Source organism: Spermophilus citellus (assembly GCF_964194105.1).
Source record: "Spermophilus citellus genome assembly, chromosome: 8".
Lineage (NCBI taxonomy): Eukaryota > Metazoa > Chordata > Mammalia > Rodentia > Sciuridae > Spermophilus > Spermophilus citellus.
The window spans coordinates 104,326,706-104,347,836 of record NC_138189.1 but is presented as its reverse complement, the minus strand read 5'-3'; the positions used below and the strand labels follow the sequence as shown (position 1 = coordinate 104,347,836).

General features: G+C 35.9%; 1 protein-coding gene across 1 annotated transcript in view; it reads left to right on the top strand.

Annotated features, from left to right (window-relative positions):
- Nucleotides 1-21,131, top strand: part of BANK1 (B cell scaffold protein with ankyrin repeats 1) — a 299,134-nt gene that overhangs the window by 257,187 nt on the left and 20,816 nt on the right. The window contains exon 11 of the mRNA XM_081304567.1: nucleotides 8,199-8,267. Within this exon, the coding sequence (XP_081160693.1) occupies nucleotides 8,199-8,267 (69 nt within the window). The remainder of the gene's footprint in view (nucleotides 1-8,198; nucleotides 8,268-21,131) is intronic.

Sequence of the window (21,131 nt, the reverse complement as noted above, 5' to 3'; positions counted from 1 at the left end):
TTTCCATGTGGTTGATTTGGGGTAGAATATAATTTCCTTTCAATTTTCAGTTACTGCTGCATTACCCTTGGCATTTAGCAGTGCAACAAAGTTGTATATGACCTTTTTGAGAGCTACTCAGCTACTGGGACCCCAAAATGTCAAGTACAACTCAGTTGCTCTCAGAAAATTTCCACTTGAAATTCACTTGTACTTGAAATCGATCACATACAATGCAACTGAAATGCAAAAAGAAAAAAATAAATAAAAGACCTTGTAGAAACTCTTGGGGAAATTAATCCATATCATTGTAAATGTGACAGAGTAGAATGATCTCTGTCCTCATTAGTAGAGAAACAGAGTCAAGTGGATTAAATTGGGCCTCAGATCAAGTGCTGTGTGTCCTACTCTCTGGCTAGGTGACCTTGTCCAAACTATTTAGCTTCAGGACATAGTATCTCTATCACAGATGCTCTATCAGAACAGAGTGTCAAATTTATCATTCTGTCTGTAAGTCCCATGTTCCTGCCTTTCCCTGGGTCTTGCTGCCTCTCTTCTTTCCATGAAAAGGTGCTGGTACACTTCTGCAAAGGTGAAATCATTCTGACCTGTGCTCCTACTGTCCTTTGAAGGGAAGCAGTCTGCTTGTATGACACAAGTGTGTCAATTTGCTCTTTCTGTCCTTCTCACTGCTCCTAGCTTCTTCATAGACTGAATAAAACCTGAGAAGGGTTTTCAGCCCATCCATTGGAGTGTTGGGATAGTACTGGTAAACTTTTAAGCCTCCTCTTCCAAGCATTCAATTCCTCGATATTATGGAAGTAGGTAGGAGACAGTAATCAACCATGGTGTTGACTGATATTAAAGAATCTGCATTACATGAGAAAATAATATTACCAAGCACAGAGGTGCTCAAGCAGTTACAGTGTGAATCATTCTTTTTCCCATTAATTGATGATGCTCTTAAACTCCTTGTTAAATACTTAGTTAGCAAGAAGATTCATTGACCTAGACCAGTGATTCTTAACTACTGGTGATTTGCCTTCAGAAGACATTTAGTAACATCTAGAGAGATTTTGATTGCCAAAACTAGGACAGTACTTGTGGCATCTACTAGGTAGAGGCTAGGGATGCTACTATAGGATTTAAAATTTACAGGTCAGTCTCTACAACAAAAACATTATCCAGTCTGAAAGGTCAATAGCACCCCTGTTGAGAAACTCTGACCTTAAATGATTTCCATTTTAAAACCCGAGTGAACATTTAAATTCTTTAGAGACTGGTCACTGGAAGAAGAAATCACAGTTGTGTCAAACAGCTATCCACACACACACTCTCTTTTTTCTCACTTTAGATTGTGTGAATTCACAATGTTTTCCACCAGGACTTTTAATGTATGCTCTATGTAACTCTAAGTTGGTACCAATTAAAGAAACATAAGATTCTCTGGTGAGAGATGTTTCCTTAAAGGAACCAGGAGCATGCCGTAGTAAATTCATGAAGACTGTGAAACCAAGTGGAACTGAATTTGACTTATGACTTTGCCACTTGAAGTTGGGTAACTTTGTACAAGTTATACAACATTGCGTCATTTTCTATTTGTTTGTTTTTGTTTCTGTTTTGAGCAGTGGTAACACCTGCTTCCTAGGGCTTTCGGGAGGACTAGAAACTACATGTGTTCCATGGGCAACACAGAGCAGTGGGAGGAAGATGGCAGTCAGTCACTGTGGCCAAAGGAACATTGTACACACAGAGCTAAGGAAGACCTGCCTCATCTCCCCAGGCAGTCTGCCTCTTGCTTCTTACCGTTTACACAGGGTTTTGTGTGCCAACATGTCATCTTGCATGACTTTTCCAAAATATTCTTTAACTACCAATATTGAACACCATCTACAATGATTGGGCACATCCCTGTCCTTTTGAAATTGTCAATCTTCATTTCTATAGGTGGAATCTTATTAGCAGTATGAGTCATTAATGGTTGTTCAAAGTGAGCATAATTGGAAAGCTTATCTTGATTTCAGGGCAGAAAAAGATTAAAGGGCCAAGTTTTATCATCCTGAGAAATACAACAAAATGAAAATTAATCTAGATCCCATTGACACGTTGTAAGAGAGCAATATTTTCTGACACAGAGAGGGAAGAGGCAGAGTAGTAGTTTTAGGGTCATCCACAAACATGACCTAAAAAGTGAACTCAGTTTCAAGAGTCTTCCAGTAGTTTCCTTACTATCCAAATCATTTCTTTTTGAAACAAAATTTCATGGCATGTTACTAATATCTACATTCATACTATTGTTTGCTTATTGAATACAAATGGGCAAAAACAGAAGTCAATCAATGAGCTCAAATGAAGTCTTATAGGAGGAGATGGACCCAGTAGTGAGTTGAGGTTTGGCTAACAAACTTATTGCAATGGCCTCAAGCTGTCGTTATACAGGATTCCACAAAGCAAACTAACTTATTTTGGAAAGTCCCAACTTCTCAGATAAGAAACAATTCTAGAATAGAAATATTCTTATTTGCAGGAGAAAGAATACATATGCAAATAAAAATAGTTTGTTTTCTCTTCTGGCAAAAAATTAAGCTGCTCAGAAGTAGAAAAGAAAATTTTATAGTGAAATTTCCTGTTTGGGGAAAGGATTTTTATGGGAACACATCTATCAGACTTAGTTTCTGTTCCAAATGGGAAAGAAAATTACATTTTCTCCTTGGGAAGTGCACAGATCTCTTGATATGGCCATGGACTTGGGATTTCTATGCCGTTTTCCTTCAGGCAGATATGTGCTTCCCTCTTTCCCTCTCTGCCAGTCTCAAGAGTGAGGTGTCACCACATCAGTGACTTTGTGCGTCACTGATCCTTTACAGATTGTCCTTAAAGACAAATGCCACAACCCCTGATTACTCATGTCTGTTTACGATGCTTTGTTTGACCTTGCTCTGCCTTTTTGCAGTTAGTTCTTACATGTACAAACTGGGAGAATGAGGTTGGGAGAGTGGGTGGGGTTGCAAGGACTTGATCTTGACCATCTCTGGTTGATCCTCCTCTCTGTTCTCTCCCCTCTCTAGGCACTAAGGGCACATTTGGCCTTTATTCAAGTGAACACGTGGAGGGCAGTGTGGGGACTTTGTGTCTTCAGTGCCTTTGCACCCTCAGGACCCAGCGTGGCACTTGGCTATGTCATTGGTAACCCGGTGACAGATTTTAAGTGAATGATAAACACCACTGCTGCCACCCTGCTCCCTATTATTCCTTTGAGAGCTCACAACACAATACATATATGCACATTTTATTTTATATCAAATCTCTAGTTATGAGAATAATCATCAGTGTCAGATGCACATCTCTAAACAATATTTCACTTTTCACTTCTGATGGGCATGGAACATCCAGGGTTTGTGGTTATACTGCACATCGTCATAAATGCTGTTGGCTGTTTCCCAGACTTTCTATCACCTTGGCCATTAGAACACAGTTCAAAATCAATTTTATCAGATTTTCTAAGGAGGGAAGCTCTGGAAGAGTCATTTTGCTTACAAGTGGCCACAAACGAGGTTGACATGAAGAATGTTCTTGCAGAAGCAGCCTGAAAGGACAAACAGTGCAAGTGAGTCTGTTATATTTCACCTCCTCCTCCTCCTGATTTTCTGATAGTTCTGCTGTGCTTAACATTTTGAATATTTAATACTATGCTAATTTTTCCATTCAATGTCATTTCTATTCTATAGAAACTTCCACAGAAGTCATTCTACCAATATTTAAAATAAATTAGGCTGTTATTTGAGACATTCATATTGCTTATGATTATTTTAAACCTCAAAACTTGTTTTTCCTCCTCTATGAAATTTTTTTATGTTTAAAGATAGTGACAAGAACAAACCATGTATTCATGTTTCCTTTTTCTCAAATTCCAATTTTAGGTAGCAAGAGGAAAAACATTCACACGGTAGAAAGTCATCGAAGTTGACATATTACATAATTGCCTTGATACATTCTTTGAACACCAATGAAGTAAAATGCAGTTGAAATAATATCCTACAAGTATTCAAACACATAGGACCAGAAACATCTCAACATATTATAAAAAATTAACATTGCTCTGTCATTGAACTTTCTAGTTTGTATTATTCTAAGCCCTCAGATTGCAAATGATCTCTTCCTCAAAATACAGCATTCTACTTGAATCCATACTCTATTAAGAATTTACCCCAGTACCACTACACCTGAAATGGCCATGGAAATCAGAATATCAGAGTTGCCAGCATCTTATAGTGTGAACTGAGTAGACATTCAAAATCCGTGCATCTAAGCCCTAATCTTATTGGCAAGAAAATAAAGGCCTTTTCCCATATTATGCATGATGTTAAAGTTAAGACACTACCCCTTCCATTGTGCCAAGTTGGTAACAATTCTGTAATACACTTTTTCAATTACTATATATTGAAAATAGACTCTGATTCAACACATCACAAATCTTGCATATTTAGGTATTTGTATGTGCATGTGTACACACACACACACACACACACACACACACACGCCATCATCCAGCACACAAGTCTCACTCTATTGTGAATTATATATTTATCTCTTCTAAAAGAGATAACCTGGTAAACACAAAGTATATAAAGCTTTGTAGAATACAGAGTTTGCTGGGAGATACTGTTGGTGCAGCGACTTGTGGTAGTGTTGGGGTATTTTTGCTGATGATGCCATCGGTGGTACAAATTTTCCAAAAGGAGCCGTCAATTGGCTTGGTGTATCTTCCTCCCTTCTGCTTGTCATGATCGTTCAGCTAAAATTTGGGGGCCAACAGAGGTGAGGCAAAGAACCTCACCCCCCGGCTGGTACCTCTCCACAGGTATGGCTATACACTGGACCGGTAGTCAGTGACGGGTAAGATCCAATTACAATGGTACCAACCTAAGACAGGAGGCTGACGCCTTGAGGTCAGCTCATCCCATAACGAGTAAGGACCATATGTACTATTGGACAACCTAAGGCAGGCATGGTCCCTAAGCTACATGCTTGTTGTTTAAACAGAGAGGGGGAGATGTTGAGAGCCACAGCCAAAGGGGCCCCAGCAAACTTCCAGCTGCCAGCAAACTTCCAGCTGCCGGCTGATGATTGGCTCACAGCGGCCCCAGCAACATCTAGCTGATTGGCTCCTCTGCAGTGATGCTCATTGGGCTGTTTCCCTGCCCTTTCAGACCACGGAGCTGCTCATTGGGGGACTTCTTTGGCTCCACCCACGCGACCCAGCCAATTGGCCTCAAGAGCAGGAGGATTGTGGGAGTGGGGGAGGCTTGTGTTTTGGTGTGAGAGGCTTGTGGGAAGCCGGTGGTGGCAGTTGGGCTCTGAGGGTTTTTCCTCAGGAGCTGTTTTGTTTGGCCTGAGTGGTTCTAAAAATAAAGTTAGTTTCTTTTGAAAAAAAAAAAAAACTTTGGCTCCGCCCACGCGACCCAGCCAATCAGCCTCAAGAGCAGGAGGATTGTGGGAGTGGAGGAGGCTTGTGTGTTGGTGTGAGAGGCTTGTGGGAAGCTGGTGGTGGCAGTTGGGCTCTGAGGGTTTTTCCTGAGGAGCTGTTTTGTTTGGCCTGAGTGGTTCTAAAAATAAAGTTTGTTTCCTTTGACAATTGGCTCCTGAATTGTGCCCAGCCAGACTGCGGCAAGATACCATTAAAATGTTTTGTCTAATAAAAATGTGAAAAAAGAAAGAGTAAAAAATTCTAGAATTTTATATCCATTCTTTTCCTAAGACCGATGGAGTATGCACATTTGCTTCAGTAATAATTTTGATGGACTAGATCTTTCTTCGGGAAACAAGTTAAAATGGGTCTTCTTCCCAAGGTTACTTCATATTTTAAAAATACCTCCTAGCCTTTATATCAATGAGAAAAAAAAAAAACTGTTTGGCAATGTTAGTTGATAACTGGGTTTCCATAAGGAAGTGAAGCTTATCAGGAGGGAGAAAGGTAATCAAGAGGGGTGGGTACAGCTGGAAATGAATTAGGAGTGAATTTCCAGGAAGGTTAGACAGGTGGAAAGGACCCTTGCACTGTGGGCTGTGACCTACTTCACATCCTGCTTTTATAGTCTGCAATCAACATTTGCATTATCACCCCACTCATAGCATCCGACTTTTTCGCCCCAATATTCCACCCCCATCCTGGGTTATGGTGAACTCTCAATGGTAAATAAATGCTCTTCTTGTAACTTCTTAACTTAGCAACTCAATGACAGCATTTATTTGTTTCACACTTATTGTATTTCCCACAAGCCAAGGGTTTGTTGTACCAGAAAATATTCCAATAAAATATAGGGCATAAAGTGATTTTTAGCAAATTAACACCAAAAAAAAACTGGAAAAATAATTCCACTTCCAAATAGTCTGTAGATTCAAACCTCAGCAGAATTCTTAAAACTTACCAATTAATATACTTTTTAGCTGAAGAATTTATTTTCTGAATTTATCTTTGGATTCAAATCATTTCCCATATTAAAAAAACAGACTACAGCTTTTTAGTCTTAAGACATTCTCAGTTATATCTTAATAATATTGGCAAGAAAGCACAAAGAGTCTGCATCTTATTAAAATTTCAAAAGTGTTGCATTTTTTCAAGACTTTTAGAACTAGCCAATGCAAAAAAAAAATCAAGTACTGCTTAAAAAAAATTCTTTCCATATCCTAAAATATAGTCACAAACCATATATCCCTCAATACATTTTATTTTAGGAAAAATGTAAGCCACAAACCCAGAACCTGAAGAAGAAAAGTGATTTTTTAAGCAGAAATGTGATTCATACATGCAATTTTTCTTCAACACCTCATACTTTGAAAATACATTTGTATCTCCTGAGGACAGCAGAGAGAGATACCCTTTCTCTTTACAGAGTCCAGCAAATTATAAGCTTAATAAATAAATGTTAATTTGATTTGATTTGGGGCACTTTTTTAAAATTCAAAATATGTCTTTTGCATTAATCCCAGATATGACCTTGATATAGATTGGTTTAAAGGATGTTAAAACCAAGGCAGAGATCCACGAGAACCACTGGGATGTTTCTCCCAAAGTGGTCAAGCATCATCCTGCTGGACCACGGCCACTCCAAAGTGCCTGGAATCCATTAAGCCAGGAAGTACTGTAGAACTGAGACCCAAATGTGTTAGAAATGCTCTCACGTTCATTTTGGTCGGCTCCCTCTGCCTCCTGCCTTACCTCTAAAAGGGAAGACAGAATGGAAGAGGCAGCAGTTCTGTAAGGATCCAAGCAACACACGGAAGTTCAAGGATCTAAATCACTTCTCCACTAACAACAGCTCTGGGATCATTGCAAAATTACTTAGCCCTTTTACAAGCTAGTTACTTCCACCTCCCTCATCTATAAACATGCAAGTTTGGACTAAATCTCCCAGGTCTCTTCCAGGTCCCAAATCCTATAATTCAGACTGCCAATAAAACATGACCATAACTCTGAGATATTCATTTTCCAAAGTAAAGTTGTAAACGGTCTGGACTTTTTCATTAACAAATGCCAGAAGCTATCTGGAACTTTGTGGGTGCTCAATAAATATGAAACAATCAATTTTATCTTTCATCTGAAAAATGGGGTGAGTAATGCTGACTTGTCTCCCAGAATTTTGTGTGAGAAATAATAGATGAGAACAAAGCACTTTTCAGATAATGAAGTAATTCAAATAAGCTGCTTTAATAGGTCTGAAGTCTGGATGGATGATGCAAGAATAAAGTGCCTTTTTTATTATTACATCTGTGAAATACAACAGTCTTTTCATCTGTTTAAGAAAAAACAAGTCATTATCCTTGCTTATCACTGAAAAGTCAGCTTGAGTAATTTCCGTGCAAATGGAATTTTTCATGTGATTTTAACATTTATCACTTTTAACAAAATGCAGCTTTTATCTTTACCTGATACCAAAATGGAATCATATCTTGATTTAACTAGCTTAATGAGGCATTCCATGAGCATTATACTACTCTGCCCCCCCCCAAAATGCTTTCTGAAATGACTGATAAACTGCACAAATGAGAAAATTGCAAATTTAATAATCCTCCTACTCAAAAGAGAATACAATCAGGAATTATTACTAATGAAAATGATATATTGCATCCTAGCTTCCTGGGGACTTGCAATGGATAGGGTGTTGTTTTTTTTCTTAGTGTTTATAGCCAATAAATAATATGCTCTGTATATTTTACAGTGTTCCAACAAAAGGCAGCAAGAAGACAATCTGATGATGAGAAGTTCCATGGTCTTCCTAAGAAACCAGGTACTGAAACTAACTGCAGTCTAGTTAATAATCTTTAACATTTAAAGAAATCTTATGAATACTGAATAAAGCCCCCTAGGGTAGAAGTAAATGATTGTGTGTTTGATTAATTTCACTCTCAAGTTAGTGTCTTGCCCAAACATAATTTTGACATAATAAAATCAATGCAAGAAATTTATTTTAATTAACAAAGACAGGAAATGGCCTTGTCAGAATGCCTGTGGTGATGCTGTTACCAGGGATTCAGGAAGGTTAAGTAAGACAAATTATAATGTGCATCAGAGGTCACATATTCTAAGACCTTCGGAGGGCGAGAGGGTCCAATGCTTGATCCCCCAAAAGGTTGAGAATTCTATGTGATGCCCTTTTATCAGTATTCTTTTGCCTTCGGCCCTTGATTCAAAATAGTTTGAATAATTGTTTGTAATGCAGAAAAGTGCTGAAAATTGAAGCCACAGAAATATCTCACAGAGTAGGAATATTTTCTACCTCCAGTTTCCTCTAAAATACTTACTTCCTTTTGAAAAGAGAGACTCTAGCAAGTTATTAATTATGATTTTTAAGACAAACAGGACTGATTTAATGTTCAAATATGAAAAATATAAAAGGTGATAGAGGTAGGGAGTAACAATAGCTGACTCTGATATGAAAATTAGCAGACCCAACTTTGAAATAATGTAAATCCTAAATCATGTTATCTTGAAATTGGTACCAGGAAATTATTGAGAGAAACATTAAAACAAAACCAGAAAATTATTTCACAGCAGTCACTAACCAGTCCTGTGGTTGGATACTAGTTTTTGTACTATTATAGAAATTGTGAGGTGTAGATTGCACCAACTTCTAACACTCACTGAACTATTAAATACATAACCCCAACAGTCCTGCTCCTGTGGTACTATGGAATGTCCTTCAAACACAGTTGTGTCTTTAAATGAGTGATCTTCACCCATCACTTCAAGTAGCATTTCCCATGGCAACCAGGTTGTACTTAGATAGTTCTTGCAATTAAGTTCATGGTGTTTGAATGCAGTACATGAGGAGGCTGAACTTCTCTTCTCCCATTAATCACGAGGATAGATTGTTTCCAAATTTACATGTACCAAACTCTCTTTATCTGGCAATTTTCCATTTTTAGCAATTTCATATTTGGTGGGGGGAGAGGTCTTTTTAAAATCTGATGCTATCCTCCCACTGAGCCTTTAGCTCTCTCAAGAAATCAATGCAAAACTTCATGTAAGATTTTTGTGCAACTCAGATCAGAGCAGCTCCTAAAGAATTAAACAAAGTAGATAAGATTATTTCTATCTGAACTCCCCCACACATCTCACAGAGCTTTAGAAAGAACAAAGAGAGGAGATGCTTTGAGCTCTTTGGGATAAAATGTCCCTGAGCATTTTTCTTATAAATTATTCTACTATCGTGTTTTTAATTAAGTTCAGTCGGAATTAAGGGGAGATGAAGAAGGGTGACAAGTGTCAAGTGTGATGAAGAGATTCATGAAAAGCTTGATCTTATCAATTAGCCTTCTGGGTGTTCCACAGAGAACAATGTAAGGGAAGGGTATAGTATCCACTTAGCCTCGAAGAGCTGATTATTATTTCACCACGTGGATAGAAAAGTAGTTTCCATCTGTGCCCAGACAAAAGGGGAGGAGAGAATGGTGAAAGGAAACAGGATTCTAATTATACGATATTTTATGGGTTTATCTGTCCATAATTTATTACCCAATTTGCTTCATCAAGGTCAATTATCACTAGATTTTTAGAACTCTATAAAGACTAGGATACTGAATGTTTTTTTTTTAAATATGTATTCTTAAGTTTTAGATGAACACAATACCTTTATTTCACATTCCATGTGGTGCTGAGGATCAAACCCAGTGCCTTGTGCATGCTAGGCGAGCACTCTACCACTGAGCCATAACCCCAGCCCAATACTGAATGTTTTATCTGACATCTTTCTTCTTTCTAGATTCTTAAATTCAACTTATGGGTAACATTTTTTAAAAATTTACTATATTGAATTTATTTTACAACCTATAATTTAATATTTATAAATTATATTCCATGTAAAATAATCAGGTCTCCCAGGTTCACATGAAACAAGTAAATTGAATAATAAACATATGTAAGTATAAATGTGTATATATATATATATATGTGTGTGTGTGTGTGTGTGTGTGTGTGTACATGATTTTTGGAGAAACGATTGTTGTTAAAGGTTTACCAGCAAATTTTTATTCAAATCCAACCATGTCAATAGTTACAGGAAATGTGAAAAGATAAAAGCATCAATTAAAAGGCAAAGATGGTCAGATACAATTTTCAGATGCAAAGCCTACTACAAGCTTCTTTTAAAAGATTCAGTTTACAAGTAACAAAACAACAAATATATGCATAAATACACACAAATACATTATAGATCATGCAAACCTTAAATTTGTGCCAGAGTAGATATGATGCAAGTGCTAATTGTGAAGAAAGGAAAATTTCATAATTTGAAAATAATTTACCATCCAGAATTTAAATGTGTAACTATTATGCAATAAATTATATACTCTTTAAGTATATGAGAAAGATTGACTTAGCCAAAATAAAAAAGAAAATCCTCAAAAATAAGAAGCCAAAATAAGAAGCCTGATTAAAACTTTAAGAGAAATTCACTTCTTTTTAAAAACTGGTTCTTTTTAGTTATACATAACAGTAGAATACATTCTGATATAATTATATAAGCATGGAATATATCTTATTCTAATTAGGACCCCAGTCTTGTGGATGTACAGGATGGTAAGATTCATTGTGGTATATTCATATATGTATACATAGGAAAGTTATGTTAGATTCATTCCACCATCTTTCCTTTTCCTATCCTTCTTCCTTTCCCTGCATCCCCCTTTGTCTAATCCACTGAACTTCTTTGATTTGTCACTGTATGATGGTTTCACTACATTCCTTTAATCTTGGGCATCAGTAATTTACAAGAACCAAGATAACATCAAACATTATGAAACATTAAAAAAAATCTTTCTGATGACTGCAGTCTGCAGGGAAACCAGCATCTAGCATGAGAAAAAGAAGGATAATTGGGAAATAAATGAACTTATCTAAGTACCTTACTCCAACTATATTTCCTAAACTGTTTAGATATTATAATCATCCAGACCATGGTACATACTAGGCAATCAAATCTGCTTGTTATTGGATTCATGAACACTCTTCAGATATCCTGAGTTCTGTGATATAATAAGAACAGCAGTAGATCCTTTCATCAACGATGAACTCTTTATTCATTGGAAAAAAAGGGAGTGAGGAATTTTCTGAAATTTTGTCAGAGTCAAAATTTTCTCACTGTTCTCTTAAAAAGGTTATTTAATTCTTCAATTGTATGCTTGAAGAAAAAGGGATAAAGAGGGCCAGATATTTTTCCCCAGAAAGAATAAGCACCTCCAATGCCTTCAGTTCAAGATTGCCAGGGGATTGCCAAGAAGCAATAATATGGCTCAGCCAAGGAATTTTCCTGAGGAACAGAAAAAAAAATTAATTGGCACCATTTCCATGGAAACTAAACAGAATTCTTCAACTCAATTCTTACATTTTGGGGAAAAAAAAGGAAATGTGCTAAGGACTACAAATCACAGATAGAATTTTCCATTAAAATAATTTTTAAAAATTAATTTTCCCAAGTTGGTTTTTAAATGAGAAAAATGCCAAGAAGGCGGTCACAGAACATGGTGCCATCAGACCTTCACTCCAAAAGTGATCCTAACAGTCAAGGGCATATTCTCAGTGTTACAAGCTGTTGCTAGATTCTGTCTGTGTGTTAGGAGCTGATCAGGGTTTTGAAGTCTGAATCATATTAAGCGGGAGGACAGAATGGTAAAAGGAACCAGGGTTTCTAAGTATCAGTTCAATTCTATCTGAGGTGGGAAAATAAAAGGCAAATCAAAGAGTCATGCTTTTGAGAAAAAAAAATAAGGAGCTCATTTAAAGCTTATAAAATTTGCATAAAACATTTTTAGTAACCAGAAGACTCCTAGATGAACATGTTCAAGTCAAAGGATACCAGAGGAAGGTAGGGTTCCTTCTTCAAAGACATGAAAACATGTAGCTAATTTTCCCTGCCTCATAGTCTAAGGTTAAGACTGGCCTTTTCTATGCACATCAAGATCAACCCCATTTTATTAACACAGTCTTACTGCAGATAGGACCCATGGCAACTGAGGAGGTTCAAGCCCTCATAACCAACTGCCTCCCTGTGATGGTAGATCAAGTGCACATCTATCTTCTGACCTACAGCTGGATCATAAAGTTCATCAAATACATTGTTGCCATCACCTTCAAGGGCAAACCATTTCTTTGGGGGATGGGATTAGGCAGTTAGGAGAAGAAGGTCCACCCTAACCACTGTCAATGCCAGTCACCCCTAACTCTAGAGGAGTAATAAAAATTTCTTGTAGAGCTTCTGAACTTTGGTGGCCTGAGCCCTACCTTAGACACAGACTAAAAGTAGACAGATGAAAATACTTATCAGCAGTAATCTCAAAACCAATCTATAAAAAAAAATCCCACCAAAAGAAACTATGCTTCAGAAACCACATTATGATAAAATTTACCTCCATGTTAAAAATAACCCATACGATATAATTTAATTCTTTTGCTAGCATGTAAGACTGTCTTCTGTAAAATTTCAAATTTCCAACCAGGCTTTATTATGTAAATGTATCATTTGCCCCCAATGATTTTTTCTGTTATCATTCTTTTTGTGTTGTTTTCTTATAATGAAAACTCATTTCTCTAAAGCTGTAATTCTATCTAATGTGGGAAAACAGAAGTCATATCAAGAGTCATGTTTTCAAGAAAAAAATTTAAGAGTACATTTGTTCATGATAATAAATACTATTCTAAGGGGTTAAAAAAATCAGCACTAAACTGTCTTTGTATGGTGAATTTTATCTTTTGCAGTCCCTGGTACGATCCCTGCCTATTAATTCTGTGGTGCAGACTACAAAGTCAGTATCGGCTGGTCTTTTTGAGGGACATGCAGGCCCATGGGAAAGATAGAGTCAGGGAACATATTTTTATGTGTTCTCTAAGTGCCCAGTGCTGTGGCAGTTTGAAAAATGTTAAATAATAAAATTGTCTATAAGAAGGAGACCTGGGGAAACGTGGAAGGTATTACTCTTATGTAGGGAAGAAAGAATACTGATCTCTGAGGTATTTTCACAGGCTGTGTTTTTGCCAGTACTAGATATATTAAATAGAAAAGAAGGAAAATTGTCAAAATGTGGTCATTTGTACTCCATAAAAGAATAATGGCCTCAGCTCCCTTTTCCAGTATAACTTACATTTCCATTTGTCTTGCTGCTCACAAAAGTTTTCTTCCTTTTTTGATTTTTTTTAAAAGCCATACCTGGAAAAATTTGTGTAATAGCTGAGTTCTTTCCTAAAATGGTGATGTATTAGCAATCCACCAAGTGGCGTCTTTCAAAAGTAAAGGCAAAGCATTAAAAGAAATAAGATAAAATTCTTAATAATTGTGAAAACAGAAACTGGAAAAGAGGCTTGCTAGAATCTGGGACTAACTCCAATTAATTCTAAATTTAAAAATTGGTGACTGACACAAAAAAGAAATCAGTAGTCTACCCCTGCTTTGAAAAAAAAAAGCAGTCCTTTAGTCATAAAAGAAGATAGGAAGATATTCTATTCTTCCCTTCCCCACCAGCTTTTATAAGTGTTCTGGTTCTCAACCTTGATCTTTCTAGGTAAGTGCAGAAAGTTGTCCTCCCTGTTGAAAGTGGAGTAGGGTAGAGGTCAATGTTGTACTTGCTAGTCCTGAGACCCTCAAGAACAGCTTGGTGATAGATGGATGGCATTGTGAAGAAGGAAGAAGGGACTTATATACATAGTGTACAGAAATCATGTCCCATCTCTGTGTGGCAAAGCATCATTAGATCAAAACCTTTGGATCTTGAATTGTGAAATGATTTTTATCAAAATCCTAAGACTGAGAATAAAACCCAAAGGACAAATAAACATTAAATTTCTAGCTGAACAATGATCATGTAGATGTTTTTGCTTTTGAAAAGGATTGGAGAACAAAAACTATGATCACTCTGAAAACTACTCTGGGGTATAAAAAGAAAATTTCCTCCTGAAAACTCAAGATAGTTATACTTCTGTAAATGATTTTGTTTATTTAATAAAAAATCATTGACAGATATCTTCTTTCAAAGCACCAATGTGGGGATAATAGGAAACACACACACACAAACACACACACACACAGAGGAAAAGAGTATTTCAACTAATGATTTGTAATTGTTTAAATCTGAAACTCTTGATAAGTATTTTAACTTTTAAGAAAATGTTTGAAGGCAACAGCAGGAGAACATCAGGGGTCAACATCAGGCACAAATGAAAATGAAACAGGTGAACAACATTTTAGCCTGTCGACAGGAAGAGATTAAACAGGTGTTACAAAAAAAAGATACTGAGCGACAAGAAGAGGTATAGTAGAAATAAGCTAGAAAGTTAACATTTCAATAGTACACTAAAATCTACATTTGTTACAACCAAAAGACTGGTGCCAGGTACAATCCATTTAGTAAGTAGAGAACATATTGGGGAAGTGTTTGTTCACAGTACAAGGAAAGGCTAGACACAATAAGATGATAAAGAAAACAGAAATCCAACTCGTGTGTGATAAGTGTTTTTAAAATAGAATAAAAAATTCAGTCCATGACCTAGTTAAGCAAAACTTTACAAAGCAGGGGAATGGGAGAATGGAACACAGATAGAATTAGTTCACTGTGCTCCAGGAAAGAGTAAGGAAATCACCTACATGATTTGAAAGCAGCACAACAAATCTTATTAACTACAGGGAGGAGGAATTAGTCCTAAAGTATTTAAGAAATATTTTGAATTTTATGTTATATACTAAAATGAATCAAAATCAGTTTTAAAACTCAGAAAATCTGGGTAGCCAAAATAGACTGTTAGGTTTATTTGGGAAAAGATTGAAACTTAAGTTTATATGAGGTATTTTGTTCATGTACAAAAAGTCAAATATAATCATTGCTTGATATTGAATAATGTAACACTTCAATCTCCTCATGAAGGTGTTGCCCAAAATATTTTCTGAGTTAATGAGAGATTAAGCAAAATGAAAAGTTTGAATCAAAGTTATGATACTAAAATTTTTCAGCAAATAATAAAGCCATTTAAATAATTAAATTTAAGTAATCATTGAAAAATTGTTTATAAAATGTGTAAAATACTAGCAATTAAGAAGAATATGTAATGTAATCAATGATAATTTTTTAGCAATCATCTAGATCAAGTGCCCAAATAGTATAAAAATGTCTAGGGATCAGAATAAAATTAAAAATCCTTTTTTATTCATTTTATTAATCAAAAAAAGTTTTTAAAATCTCTAAAGTTTTAAAAAGTAGTCCTTTTTATTAAAAAAACTATGCTTCCAAATCACTTAAATATGCATATAAAGAATAATAGTTATGTATTAAAGACATAAAATATATGTATAGTTTTTATATAACCAAAGTAAAAAACTAGAAGTAAAGTCAAAAAGAAAAAAAAGATTATACAAAATGAGATCTTGTATAAGAACCGAAGTTATGACAATAGATGTGGCCCCCATGAAAATGTCCTCACACAGCACTAACATTTAATGAGAATAAATGGTACCATGTAAAATATTTACATAACCATAGTTCATTAAAACTCACAACTGTCTTACAAAGTAGGCATTCTTTTTCAAGATAGATTGGATGTCTGCAACCGAGGTTGCAGAGCTAACAATGGTAGAGGTGAAGTTTGAACCCAATCCAGTCTTACTCTGAGGCCAGTGTTTACAATCCTCTCCTCTACTGTCCTCCCAGATAATTGTAATTCCAACTGTCTTGGCAACTCCCTTACTTACAGCACAAGCCTGGAAAACCACAAAGCATGTCACACACGTGTACTCCTTTAATCCTGGAGATGACTCTTGAAGAAAAGTATTATCTATCTTCATTTTAGAGGCAAAGACATTTACAAGAAAAAAAATATATGATGATATTAGCTAATGAAAAAGACATTAATCATTATTATTCAACTATTCATTTACTTTTTTAAAAATCTTACAAAACAAGATGTAGAATAATTTCTAGCAAGATTGTGAATAAGATATTAGTTTAAAAGTATGACTATTCCTGTTGAGGTTAGGAGCAGTATGAGGATGCTCATTAACAATATTTTTATTTCTAAGTTAGCAACTGATAACATATGCATCTGAAATAAAACATTATCTATCGGGAAGAAGGAGATTCCTTATTTATCATTTTTAGATGATATATGTGCATGACAAGAAAGCCTGAAAAAAAAATCAACTCAAAGACAAAAATTATTTTTAAAAATTGGATATATTGGGCTGGGGATGTGGCTTAAGTGGTAGCGAGCTTGCCTAGCATGGGTGCGGCCTGGGTTCGATCCTCAGCACCACATACAAACAAATGTTGTGTCCGCCAAAAAACTAAAAAATAAATATTAAAATTCTAAAAAAAAATTGGAGATAATTCAGAAATAATTTACTTTTTTATATACCAGCATTATTTGGAAACATCATGAAAGAAAAGAACTCATTCACTACACATTTAAAACACAAGTATCTATTAAAAAAAAAAAAAAAAGGCGCAGTGGCACAAGCCTGTATCTCCAACTAACCAGGAGGCTGAGGCAAGAGGACTGCAAGTTCAAGGCAACCTGGGTAACTTCACAAAAACCTGTCTCAAGATAAAATGAAAAGGGTTGGCTCAGTGGTAGAGAACTTTTCTAGCATGTAAGGTCCTAGGTTCAATTTTCAGACAGCAAAAAGAAAAAGAGAGAGAGAGAGAGAAAGAGAGAGAGAGAGAGAGAGAGAGAGAGAGAGAGAGAGAGAGAAACACCATTTTCCTGCATGGAGAGATTAAATACCCTGATTTCTTCCTAAAGGTATTTACAGATTTAAGCAAATCTCAATCATTTTGAAATGATTTTTTTCTCCCTTTAAGGAGAGAAACAACAGTTTGGAAGAACATTTAAATTTATAGAAAAGATGAATAGTTTAGAGCAAAAAGTCATTCATTTAGGAAAATCAGAGGACAGGAAGAACTACTTACCCCGTGTGATAGTAAAATCTGTACATATGCAATAATTGAAGCTATAGCACTTAGTGTTATATCGGCAAGAGAATCACTAGCAATGATAGCAAGTTTTCAATGATAAAATTATTAAAACCTTTATTTTTTTTAATTAAGCTATGAAAAATATTCTCAAAAGTGCCACACGGCAGGCACTTATCTTGCTGACGAGACTGTAGATGTCAGCACACTTCCATGAAGGGTAAGTGTCAGCAAGGATACAAAGCTTGAAAACTGTTCATCCTCAAAAACTACCTTTTTAGAGCTATCACAACAAAATAAACAACAATGCAGGCTATGATGCCTGTGAAAGATTTTTAAGCTCATGTTAACTGTTCTGAAAGTAAACTAAAAATATATACAAAATTGGGGAGGAAGGAAAATCTTTTCCCCCCAACCCCCATCCTCCACAAAATAGTAATCTAAATGCAATATAGCAGTCTTGAAACCCTTACCAAAAATTGCAGGTTGCACATTTTGGTTTAACTAGTCTGTCCATGAAAGAAAAAGTGGTAAAATGGCTAAATTATTTTTCCTTGCAACTTGTCATGCCTAATAAGTAATTCATCAAGATAAAATGCTTTAATATTTCCAGTGTGAAAAAAGTAAAAGTATATATATACAGATAGATAGATAGATAGATAGATAGATAGATAGATAGATAGATATAAAATCTATTTGTAAACAATTCAATTTGAGGACTTGATATCTGGGACTTCTGCTGCTCTAATTTTTTTTCTACTGTTCCCTCTGCACTGTCATAAAAGGTGAATACATCACTCTCCCAAAAATGTTATTCACACTTGAATAGTGAGAATTTGAAATAAGAAGAGGTCATTGAAATGAGTATTCTTAAAAGGATTCAATATTTTTTTTAATTCAGCTATAACTGTACATAAAGCGAAATTGAAATTGGTATGCTTTTCTGGGAAGACTTTGCTTGAAATAACTTGTGCAAAAGTAGAAAATTCTTGCATAGGTTACTTGAGATAAAAATGGCTTCATGCTAAAGCAGTGGATGATGGAAGTGAAGTGATAGTTAAATGGCATAGCTGTTAAATGACGATGTGAAACCTACACATTCTGACAGTGATGGCACAGAGAAATGGCTACTGTAAACTGCATTTCACGAATTGCATGTGAGTGTAGAAGACTATAAAAAGCAAATGGTGTAAGAAAGCAGGATCTCAATTGTTATCTGTGCTTTTTGCCGCTGAACCAGTTAGCCCTTTGGCCGACTTGTGCTTCTCCACTTCCCCTGAGATTTTCAGGCTCCCTCATCCCTGAAGGAAGATTTAGAGTATAGAATCTGTTGACATCTTGTTAGTTCTGGGGGAATAGACTTCTGAAGAGAAAAGACAAGTCAGGAAAGCTCCCATGGGATTCATAATGACTGGTCATAGAGCAGTTTTATATGCACGTAAATCTTTCCAAAAAAAATTGTCTCCGTGACCCTGTTTCAAGAATTGTTGTTACCACCCTGCTCAAAACTGAGAGGGACATTAAAGGTCATTTCAGGAAACCCCTGATGCTTGAGTCCCCTACAAATGCTTAAAACATGCTGTCAAATACTTGAAACATTTTCTTAAGGAAAAACCAATCCTAATTTTATTAACCAATCTGTATTTCTATAGAATTTGAATGTTCTAACTATCTCCCAACTCCATGTCAATATGGTCTAGATGCTGCACAGTTTATTTCTTTCTTGAAGAAGAATTCCCCATAACAAGCATATTTCTCCAGGGACAGCTTCCTAGGCACATGGCAGGACTAGTTATTCTCTCCTTCTTGGCTTCATGAGCATATTTAGATCTGACAGTATTAACACATGTGCTGCTGCTTCATTGCCCTGCCTCCTCTGTGATACCACAGCAAGCACGTTGGACTTCATGGATTTGTAAATGAAAAGGTACAAACTCAAGTGAGTTCTGCAGCTGGGCAGGTAGCACAGTGCGTTTTTCCAGTGACAATTGAGATAGCCCAGACAAAGAACACATAACATCCCAAAAAGCAACATAGACCGTCTTCTGTCGTTAAATACCACTGTGGACTGATGAAACAAATGCTGGACTTTGTCCACTGTCTGCCAATCTGTGACCCTGGAACCTCAGATCAGGTTCTGGTGTTCCAGCCACACATGTGACACTGGGCCATCTAATATTCTTACCACACTGAGCAGGTAAAAGACAGAAGGCTCCAAAATGAACTCTTTTGCAAAGGAAGGATTTCACTATAAAATGACCAATGATTTATTTTAAATCTTTTCAGGAATAAAATTTCAGATGATCCTCAGTTTCTCATGACAGTTAGATTTTGGTTGAGGTTCCTTTTTCCAAAGTCAAAGATATTATTTATTCAGCAAATAGTATTAATAATATTAATATTTATTTAGTTTACTATGTGGCAGGCCTAGACTAAGTGTATGCACATAATTTCTTTTATTTTTCAATTTGATTTTTTTACTGAACAAGTTTATGGGTTACAGGGTGACTTTCGATATTATATATAATATGCACTAATAAAATCCAGATTATTATTAAAGTTTCCATCTCCTTATCACTGTTTTGTTTGGGACCTTCAGGCTCTTCTCATTTACTTGTTCATAAAATACATAATAGTTTCATTGTGGGCTATAGTTCCTCCATGGTTCTATAGAACACTAGAGTTTTTTTACTTCTGTCTGCGTTTTAGTATCCATTATCCAACCTCCCACCCTCCCACTTTCCATCACCCTTCTCAGCCTCTAATAATCCATATCATATATTCCAATCAACTTTTTTAAGCATTTCACATAAGAAAGAGAATATGTGGAAATTGACCTTCTGTGTCTGGCTTATTTCACTTAGCATAATAACCTCCAGTTCAAATCATTTTGCTGCAACTGATAGATTATTCATTTTCAATACCCAAATAATATGCTCTTTTTATATCTATTTAAATTATATGATTTTGTCCTGCATTTTGTTGATGGCATATTTATCCCTGGGATAAATCCATTTGATTATGCTGAATGATCCTTTTGATATACTGTATGTGAGGATGTGCGTGTGCATGTGCGTGTGTGTGTTTGTGTGTGTGTGTATGAGAGGGAGAGTATACACAGCATTTCTTTTCCGTTCACCTATTAATGTGCATCAAGGTTAATTCCATATCTTAGCCATTGTGAAAAGTGCAGCCATAAACAGGCATACAGGTGTTTCTTTGGTGTGCTGATATAATTTCCTTTGAGTGTATGTATACTCAGAAGTGGGATAGCTATATGATACGGTAGTTCTATTTTAATTATTTAAGAAAGCACCATAATGGATGTGATCATTGACATTCACACCAACAGTGTATATGAGTTCCCTCTGCTCCACATCCTTGCCAGCATTTTTATTTTTAACTTTTATACAATAGTCTAACTGGGATGAGCTGTTATCTCACTGTGGTTTTGACTTGCTATTTCCCTGAAAGCTAATGAAGTTGGGCATTTTTTCATGCATTTGTTTGCCATTGTGTTTCCTCTTTTGAGAAAGTGCCCATTCATATTGTGTGGCCATTTTAATTGGATTATTTGGTTTTTGTTATTGGGTTTTTTAAATTATTTATATATTCTGCATATTAGTTCTTTGATGAATGCTTTGCAAAGAATTTTCCCAACTGTAGATTGTTTCTTCGTTCTTTGATGTACAGAAATTTCTTAG